At 39.6% G+C, this 10709-nt stretch overlaps 1 protein-coding gene across 2 annotated transcripts in view; it reads left to right on the top strand.

Annotated features, from left to right (window-relative positions):
• The window catches only part of RNF32 (ring finger protein 32), a 58672-nt gene extending 50328 nt beyond the window's left edge, over window positions 1-8344 (top strand). Inside the window, exons 7-8 of one of the 2 annotated variants that reach the window (XM_064275124.1) lie at window positions 6665-6832; window positions 7603-8344. In XM_064275124.1, the coding sequence (XP_064131194.1) occupies window positions 6665-6832; window positions 7603-7845 (411 nt within the window). In that variant the 3' untranslated portion in view covers window positions 7846-8344. Of the gene's footprint in view, window positions 1-6664; window positions 6833-7481 lie in introns of both variants that reach the window. The other variant, XM_064275125.1, reaches the window with a different exon arrangement.
• Window positions 8345-10709: the final 2365 nt, after the last annotated feature.

Genomic DNA, 10709 nt, shown 5'->3' on the forward strand with positions numbered 1-10709 from the left:
TTGCATTAGCGAGAGATGGCGGCTTTGACTGAGGCAGTTGCTTTGGAAATTGGGAGAGTGTTCACATTTGGGAAATGTTTCAGAGGTAGACTAAAAGGATTCACTGGTGAATTGGACTGGGGGTTTGGGGAAAAGAGGTGAATTAAGGTTGACTCCTAGGATTTCGGCCTAAGTAACTGATACTATATACAGAAATAGAGAAGACTAGAGAGAGGCAGGTTTGGGGGGTAGTCAATCAGAGTTCTGTTTTAGATACATTAAGTTTGAGATGCCTATTGGATGTGAAGGCCGAAGTGTCAGGCAGGCAATTGTATATACCTGATTAGAGCTAAGGATAGAGTGCAGAGTTCTATGAAGATTATTTAAAGGGTCTTGCTCTACAAAGAGTATTTAAAACCATGGAAGTATGTGAGATCCTAAAGGAAAAAGGTATGGTAGAGAAGAGGACTTAGGGCCAAGCCCTGACATGGTTCACTTGAGGAGGCTGAGAAGTGGCTAGTGAACTAAGAGGGAAATCAAGAAGACACTCGTGTCTTTGAAGCCAAATATATAAATCATTTCAAAAAAGAGGAAATTACCAGTTGTAATAAATGATGCTGAGAAGTTGAACCAAATAAATATTGAGAATTAACCATTAAATTTTGTATGAGGCCATCACTGGTCATCTCAACAACAGTGGTTTCTCCTGAGTGGTGGGAATGAAAGCCAAATTGGAGTGGGAGCAAGAGGACCTAAGGGCAGCTATGGAGAATGTGAGGGCAGACAATCTTTCAAGGTGTTCTACCATAAAGAAATAAGGGGGTGCTTATAGCAGAAGCGGAAACCCTGGTAGCACAGTGGTCAACTCGACGGCAACAGTTTTTTTTACGGATAGCAAAAGTGAAGTCTAGGGATATTTTGCATGTTTTTAAAATGTGAGGTATTATAACAGGTTTGTATGCTGATGGAAAGATTCAAGAGAAAGGGAGATACTGATGCAGAAGAGTGTGAGATTATTTACAAGGGCAAAGTTCTCCGTTAGATAAGAGCAGATAGGACCTAGCACTTAGGTGGACGTTTTCAGACAAACAAGGCTTGAATAGGTTTGCCACTAAAATAACTTCATTAAAGGAAATTCTTCAGGATGCATTTCATGAAGAAATAAAATGATCCCAGATAGCAAGTCTGAGATGTGAGGAGGGAGTGCAAAAATGTGGTAAAAGTGTGGATAAATCTAAATAGACACTTAAAAAAAAATAGCAAAGAATAATGTGGTATGGGGTTAAAAGAGAGTTTAAATACATGGCAATAGTAACATAAATCAGAAGAACACTGGCTTAAAGTGTCTAAGATCCTTGTATTTGAGAGGATAAAAATATTAGCTTCAGACTTTAATAATTTAAGTATGCATTTCTAGGGTAATGGCAAAAAGAACAGAAACAGGGAAACTAGAGCACTGGAAACAGAACCACCAGAATGGAATTAAAGAGAATGTTGACACGTTGCGGACAATGTGAGTTATGTCGCTGAACCATTTATATAGAAATTGTCAAATGGGAACCTAATTTACTATGTAAACTTTCACCAAAACACAATAAAATATTATTTTTAAAAAGAAGAGAATAGAAACAGAATGTTAACCTTTGAAGTAGTAAAGAGAAAAAATGGAAGCAGAAATTTTTAATTGAAAAGATAACAAAGATTAAAACAAACAAATGGCAGCACAAATGCAAAACAAGATGGAATTAGAATTCATGTGTCAACATTTACGTAAATCTGAGCAAATGCTCCAATAAAAAAAAATCCAGTTACATGTTATTTAGAAGAGATGCATGAAAACAAAGTTTAAAAAACAAAGAGGAAAATGTTTACAGGAGAACTATAAAGAAGAGAGCTGGTGTACTGATACCATACAAAATAGATTCTAAAGACAAAGACACAGAGCACTGTGTCCAGCAATCGTTTCAAAGTGCAAACGGATCATTTATAAAAAATGACCACGTATTGGACCGTAATGCAAACTTCATTGTAGTTTAAGGAATTTAAAACGTGCAGACCATGGTCTCTAACCACACTGTACTTCGGCATAGATAAAAATGAAAAGATAACTAGAAATATCTCACATGTTTGAAAATTAACACAGTCCTAAATAACCTGTTGGTCAAAGAAGAAATTATAATAGAAATTAGAAAACATTTTAAACTGAATAAATAGAAAAAATACATATCAAAGCTAGTGGGGATATGAGTGAAGCAATGTTTATTTCCTCAATAATAGGTATCTTTTGTAGAAGCAAACATCCAAATAATTAGTTTTTACATATTATATTATTATATTACATATTATATAACATATCTTAAGCATCATATTTGCTTTCGTTACATCATACCAATTACCATCAAGCTTGCAGTATTAAGCATTAAGATCCACCCTCACCCCAAATTTATTTGTTGTATTTGCATAACTGACAAGTCCAATTTTTCAACAAGCATTTATTAAGTGCAGCGTGATCAGTGCAGGTCCCTGAGTGGCACAAGCAGTTTGTACTCAGCCAGTAACTGAGAGGCGGTTTGAATCTACCCAGCACTGTTGTGGAAAAAAGGCCTAGTGATCTACTTCTGTAAGATTAAAAACCAGTTGCCGTGGAGTCAGTTCTGACTCATGGTGACACCACGTATTGCAGAGTAGAACTGCTGTCCGCAGCTTTTCATGGCTGTGACCTTTCAGAAGCAGATTGCCAGGTCTTTCTTCAGAGGAGCCACCCAGGGACTCTTCTGTAATATCCCCTTACCCATATGTACCTCCTTTAGTAACTCAGCCACAAATATTCTCTGATGTCATATTCAGCCTTGAATAGTCACCGTTAGCATACATGTCATTACGCTAATACATGTCTTTATGCTCGACACTCATGAGCAAGTTTCAGAGTCTCCTCTGACATCCATCTTGGTCTTTTCCTTCTTTCCTGTCTTTTCAGTGCCCTCTTGCTTTCTTCATGGATGATGTCCTTGATGTCATCCCACAACTCGTCTGGTCTTCGGTCACTAGTGTTCAATGCGTCAAATCTATTCTTGAGATGGTCTCTAAATTCAGGTGTGATATGCTCAAGGTCATATTTTGGCTCTCGTGGACTTGCTCTGATTTTCTTCAGTTTCAGCTTGAACTTGCATATGAGCAATTGATGGTCTGTTCCACAGTCGGCCCCTGGCCTTGTTCTGGCTGCTGATATTGAGCTTTTCCATTGTCTCTTTCCACAGATGTAGTCAATTTGATTTCTGTGTGTTCCATCTGGTGAGGTCCATGTGTGTAGTTGCTGTTTATGTTGGTGAAAGAGGGTATTTGCAATGAAGAAGTTGTTGGTCTTGCAAAATTCTATCATTCGATCTCTGGCATTGTTTGTATCACCAAGGCCATATTTTCCAACTACTGATCCTTCTTCTTTCTTTCCAACTTTTGCATTCCAATCGCCAGTAATTATCAATGCATCTTGATTGCATGTTCGATCAATTTCAGACTGCAGCAGCTGATAAAAATCTTTTATTTCTTCATCTTTGGCCCTAGTGGTTGGTGTGTAAATTTGAATAATAGTCGTATTAACTGCGTATGGATTTTATTCTATCACTGACAGCGTTGTACTTTAGGATAGATCTTGAAATATTCTTTTTGATGATGAATGCAACACCATTCCTCCTCAAGTTGTCATTCCCAGCAGATTTCAAAGGACCTCTTGAGAAGACAAAGTATTACAATGACATGTGCAAAGAGCTGGAGATGGAAAACCAAAAGGGAAGAACACGCTCAGTGTTTCTCAAGCTGAAAGAACTGAAGAAAAAATTCAAGCCTCGAGTTGCAATAGTGAAGGATTCCATGGGGAAAATACTAAACGACACAGGAAGCATCAAAAGAAGATGAAAGGAATGCACAGAGTCATTATAACAAAAAGAATTAGTTGATCTTCAACCATTTCCAGAGGTGGCATATGATCAGGAACCGATGGTACTGAAGGAAGAAGTCCAAGCTGCTCTGAAGGCATTGGCAAAAAACAAGGCTCCAGGAATTGATGGAATATCAATTGAGATGTTTCAACAAACAGATGCAGCCCTGGAGGTGCTCACTCATCTATGCCAAGAAATATGGAAGACAGCCTCCTGGCCAACTGACTGGAAGAGATCCATATTTATGCCTATTCCCAAGAAAGTTGATCCAACTGAATGTGGAAATTATAGAACAATTTCATTAATATCACATGCAAGTAAAATTTTGCTGAAGATCATTCAAAAACGGCTGCAACCGTATATTGACAGGGAACTGCCAGAAATTCAGGCCAGTTTCAGAAGAGGACGTGGAACCAGGGATATCATTGCTGATGTCAGATGGATCCTGGCTGAAAGCAGAGAATACCAGAAGGATGTTTACTTGTGTTTTATTGATTATGCAAAGGCATTCGACTGTGTGAATCATAACAAACTATGGATAACACTGTGAAGAATGGGAATTCCAGAACACTTAATTGCGCTCATGAGGAACCTTTACATAGACCAAGAGGCAGTTGTTTGGACAGAACAAGGGGCTACTGATTGGTTTAAAGTCAGGAAAGGCGTGCGTCAGGGTTGCATTCTTTCACCATACCTATTTAATCTGTATGCTGAACAGATAATACGAGAAGCTGGACTATATGAAGAAGAACAGGGCATCAGGATTGGAGGAAGACTCAAAAACAACCTGAGTAATGCAGATGACACAACCTTGTTTGCTGAAAGTGAAGAGGACTTGAAGCACTTACTAATGAAGGTCAAAGACCACAGCCTTCAGTATGGATTACGCTTCAACATAAAACAAAAATCCTCACAACTGGACCAATGAGCAACATCGTGATAAACGGAGAAGAGATTGAAGTTGTCAAGGATTTCATTTTACTTGGATCCACAATCAACAGCCATGGAAGCAGCAGTCAGAAATCAAAAGACGCATTGCATTGGGCAAATCTGCTGCAAAGGACCTCTTCAAAGTGTTGAAGAGCAAAGATGTCACCCTGAAGACCAAGGTGTGTCTGACCCAAGCCATGGTATTTTCAATCACATCATATGCATGTGAAAGCTGGACAATGAATAAGGAAGACCAAAGAAGAGTTGACACCTTTGAATTGTGGTGTTGGCGAAGAATATTGAATGTACCGTGGACTGCCAAAAGAATGAACAAATCTGTCTTGGAAGAAGTGCAGCCAGAATGCTCCTTAGAGTCAAGGATGGAGAGACTGCATCTTACATACTTTGGACATGTTGTCAGGAGGGATCAGTCTCTGGAGGAGGACATCATGCTTGGCAGAGCACAGGGCCAGTGGAAGAGAGGAAGACCCTCAACAAGGTGGACTGACACAGTGGCTGCAACAATGAGCTCAAGCATAACAACAATTGTAAGGATGGTGCAGGACCGGGCAGTGTTTCGTTCTGCTGTGCATAGGGTCACCATGAGTCGGAGCCAACTCAACGGCACCTAACAACAACAACAACAACAAGCATACATGTCTTATTTCCTTTATATAGAATGTAAATTCCTGGAGGGGAAGGAATGTCGTATTTAATATTGAAACGTTTTAAAAAAATCTAAAACCATTGCCATCTAGTTAATTCCAGCTCATGGTGACCTCATGTTTTATAGAGTAGAATTGGACTTCATATGGTTTTCTTTGCTGTAATCTTTACGGAAGCAGATTTCCGGTTCTTTCTTCCATAGTGCTGCTGGAGGGTTCCACCCTACAACCTGTTGATTAGTAGCTGAGCACAAACTGTTTGTGCAACCCAGGGAGCCATTGAAAATACTGTGTAATATTTTTTAAAGGTTTTTTTCACATCTGTTATTCAATCTTTAAATCCTCTCAAGGGTTTTAATACAATGCATTGACCACATCAAAACCCAAACCCGTTTGTTGCCATCTAGTTGATTCTGACTCATGGTGGCCCCATGTTCGTCAAAGTAGAACTGTGCTTCATGAGGTTTTCAATGGCTATATCTTACACAGTGAAAAAGAAAAACAAAACAAGAAACCAAACCTGTTGCAAAGAGATATAAGCTGGCTCTAGTACTCAATGGCACCTTTGTTTTTTTTTTAGTTTCCAAAAGCCTGGCAATAGCTCTAGGAAAATTGTGGCATTGCGCAGTGAAAAAAAAAACAAAACAACTAAACTCACTGTCAAGTCGATTCCAACTCTTAGTGACCCCATAGAACAGAGTAGAACTGCTCCGTAGAGTTTCCAAGGAGCACCTGGTGGATTTGAACTGCCGACCTTTTGGTTAGCAGCTGTAGCTCTTAACAGCTGGGCCACCAGGGTCTCCATGCAGCAAAAGCCCTCCATAAATATCAGAATTAAAGAGTCCAGAGCAGGGTGATAATGGGACGAATTTTTTAAAATTCTAATTCGTCTCTCAATTATTCATTTCAAATGTATTCTTTTGGCTTACAACCAAGTGAACTTTTTTGATAATATGTCCATATATATCATCTGGATTTGTAGTTTAAGTAATTAGTCACATGGACCTTTTCCCAAAAGTTATCATACACAAAACAGAGATTTGAGGAAAGTTAATAAAATAGACTATTGAGAGTCAAGAAAATTCTTCCCTTAAGTCTATCCCAAAACTTTAGAAATCGATGTGTAAGTTTGCACATCCTCTCTGTCCTTTTCAGTTCACAGAAATCAGTCACCGAATATTATGTTCATATGATACAAACATAGATGAGCTCTTCTCAGAAATTGAGCACTGCTTAGCTGTAAACAGAGGCATCCTTCAGCAGCTGGAGGAAAAGTGTGGTCGTGAAATTACAGACGAAGACTGGGAGAAAATTCAAATTCAGGTAAGTTTAGAGTGGCAGCCCCGTCAGTAAGCGCACAGGTAGCCAAAAGCGTGCAACAGAGTGACACTGACAGGGAAGCTCAGCTAGATTGATTTTACCAGTTTCTGGAGCATTCATTTTAGGGTGAAGCCCGGTGGTGCGAAGTCCAGACTACTCAGCCTGGCTGCGGCCTGGCTCCAGCAACGGGGCTCCCTCGGGCTTCAGTCATGACAACAGTGATTATTTCCAGGGTCCCTGCAATTTAAAATTCTGGTTTAATGGTGCCATTCTATGAAGATGAAAACATTTAAGGGAAACAAACAAACAAAAAACCGCCACATATCTTACCTTCATGGGAAGTTTTCCTGGAAGTTCTAGCTTGTCCTCTTTCATCCATAGTAGCCCATGGGAACTTTGAAATAACTGTAAAACACCAAGACCTAGGGAAAAACTTACTTAAAAAATGAGGAAAATTTATAAAGAAGTTTAGCAGCTAATTAGAGTCAACTATTTGAGAAAAACTACTTATTGCTTAATCAAAAGGAAATTATATTATTACTATTCAGCATTTTATAAAATATTTTTGTTTTAAAGTCATGCATTAGAGATGGATTTCTATGACCCTTCTGTTTTTCATAACAGTAATATATATAATGTTATTTTAACACAGAGTGAACCTGTTTTTTAAGAAGATACATGTCTTGGTGTTTATTTCTCATTTACATTAAGTAACTTTCTATTATGATGAGACAAATAGCCCCCATAAACTCATTTCTACTCCTGTGTTACAGGCACTACATCAGGAGATCAATGAATGCTCCATCTGCCTCACCCCACTCTCATTTAACAGCAATTTCCAAAGTGCATCCTCGGGGAACAGTCCGAACCAGCGTTCTCGGGAGACAGTTCTCTTGTCTTGCTCACATATGTTCCATCACACTTGTCTTCTCGCTTTAGAAGAGTTTTCCTTGGGAGAGATACACACTTGTCCTCTGTGCCGCTCTTGCTATCAAAAGAAAATTCTTGAATGCTGAATTCATATTCAGGAAAAATAATATAATTCTGGGGAAAAATTTACCTTAATTTTTTAAGAATTACAATGAGTTTGGGGTTAAGTACTATAGTATAAGTGGTTCGGCAAAGAAATAAGCTATTAGTAGTTGTGCATAAGATCTCACTACATTTTAAAAGCTGGCTACTCATTCAGTTTTAGTCTTTCGTCTTTAAGAAGCAAGTTCAAATTCATGAGTTTAGTAAGTTGAAATAAATGAAGAGTTGGCAGAAAATTGAGACTCAGAGGTTCTATAATTTACTGATTTGCTATGCTTCTAATCGATCAGTTGGGATTGCTTATAAGAACATTAAAATTACTGACCACTTGTCAGTTCCGATTGGTACCAAGTGGGTTTACCAGAATTTCTGTAGCACACTATCTCTGAGGCCAGACCCAAGTGCATTGTTACTTAAAATAATAGTAGCTAGTGTCAGATCGACAAACTAGCAAAGTAAAAGCACTCTTTAAATATGTTCTAATGTTTTCCATCAAGTATTTTAAAGCCCTCTGCCATCCCTAACATTTGTTTTGTAACAATTGCTGTTGTCTTTGAGCACTTTGAATATATAAACTGAAAATATAAAAATAAGAAATTCAGTGATATTTAATGTTTCAGCATCAGAAAATGGCAAATCAAACTTTAATGACTTAAAACAATTTATACCTTTTTAGCTCATACATAAAGAAAACCAAGAAAATCTTTCGATAAGTGTGTTTGACCCTGATTTTGAACAGGATCTTGCAACACAAAACAGTTGTATTGGTTAGGTCAATACTCACGTCTTTAACAGATGAAGCCCCAAATCTCAGTGGCTTACCAAAACAGAATGCTATTTCTAACTTATACTAAATCCTCTTAGCAGCAGGTTGAGGTGGGGGCAAGGGTTCTGCTCCAGTCTTTCAAGGCCTAGGATCTTTCCATCTTGGGGCTCAGCCGTCTCCATTACCCTTGGAGGCTCCTAGTGCATTCTCTCATCTAGCTGGGAAGGAGCAGGCGGAGATTTTGGGGGCCATGCTTGGAAGCAGTACACATCACTCCAGCCACAGCTAACTACAAGGCTGGCAAGGAAACAGTGTAGCTCCCCCCGCACCACCCGAGGAAAAAGGCAAAGAGGTTGCCAACCAGGTGCGTAAATGTCTAGGGCATGAAATAATCCATTATATAATGTGGGAAGGACTATGAAAATTTATATTCCTATTTATTTTTTATGTCATCATTTTAAATACTTTTGTGTGTTCTGAGTTACCTTAGTTACAGCTGCACACGCACACACGATTTATAAATAAATATGCATATATTGGCATGTCCTCAAACATTTTTTAGTGATGGGGTATATACCATTACAAAATTTGGAAATAAGTTAGGGAAATCTTTTAAATAATGAGTAAAAACTTATTGTAAGGTAACAGAGGGAAGAAAGCTAGGTCAACAAAGCCGCACTTCAGAAGGCCTTACTTCTCCAATCAGAAGGCCAAAGAGCAGGTGTTTCTCTGGTTGTTCCCTGAAGGACGGAGCACTGGGACGGGATGAAGGAAGGCCTGAACAATCTAATGTCCACTACCCCAAACTTTTGATCTGGAGGGAGTGTCCCGGAGACCTCATGACTCATTCATAGAGGGGTGGGGAGTGGTAGAGGCTGAGAGTTCAGTGACAGCAAGTGGCCAGCAAGGCCGCGCCAGTGGCTATGTGCTAATGCCATTGTCCCAGTGGCATAATTGTATTTGCAGCCGGCAGACTCTCTTAGTTCCTGCCTGTTTTCTCAACCCTTTTCTCCAGCTTTCCCACTGAATCTATGAGCTATCGAATATTCTTCCAGTTACCTCCTTTCCTGCTTAAGTTGGCAGAATCCTTTTCTGTTCTTTGCAACCAAGTACTTTCCTGACATGGAAATTAGTGTTAGTTGTAAACAACAAACACTCAGGGAAATCGGTGGGGATGGAAAGCTAGAATTGATAGTGGACTTAATCAGGGATGAAGGCAGTGAACATCCCAGGAGTATTCAGAGATGAGTCTCGGGCACCTTTTTGTGGTAGTTAATGGCAGACCAGGTAATATTCTTACTGAACTGTGGTCATCTGGAATGGCATGCCCGTGGAAGGCTTTGGGAGACCAACTTTCCACTCTAAAAAAAACATAAAAGGCCTTCAACCCTATAGCTCTGGGCACTTTAAAGATAGTGACAAATTTCAGTTCAAGTCATATTCTGGCTGTGACAAAAGAACTTCATAACTTCATCCTTTGCAGCTGTGGGGGAAGTGGTAATAAAAAAAAACTTTGACCCAAACTACATCATCAGTTGAATTCACAGCTTTGTCGGATCTCTTATATAAAACATTAGGGCAGTGATCACAAAGGAGCTAGGGCCCTGAGAGATGTGAGTTCGTGGGAGGATCGAGGGGACTTGGAGTGCCCCTGAGGCCACCCTGTCAGGTGTAGCAGTTCCTACTGTGACAAAGCTGTCCCTCCCTCCTTTGAAGATGTTGTAACCCACCTGCCTGAGCAAGCTACCTTGCCAGTTCTCTTAGTGCCCCTCCTTCACACACCCCTTTTCGTCTTTAAACACATGTAATTAAGTCCGGAGTCCCTGGGTGGTACAATCGGTTAAGTGCTGGGCTACTAGTGAATGGTTGGCAGTTTGAACTCACCCAGAGGCCTCAGAAGACAGGCCTCACAATCTGCTTCCAAAAGGTCACAACCTTGAAAACCCTATGGAGCGGTTCTACGTTGCACACATGGGGTCACCATGAGTTGGAATCGACTCGATGGCAACCAATAACAACTAAGAGCCTAGCACGCTCTCAGTTGTAGGCAGTTATTAGATCAATTTCAAGTCCAAGAATAGA

This window comes from Loxodonta africana, chromosome 22 (assembly GCF_030014295.1).
Source record: "Loxodonta africana isolate mLoxAfr1 chromosome 22, mLoxAfr1.hap2, whole genome shotgun sequence".
Taxonomy (NCBI): domain Eukaryota; kingdom Metazoa; phylum Chordata; class Mammalia; order Proboscidea; family Elephantidae; genus Loxodonta; species Loxodonta africana.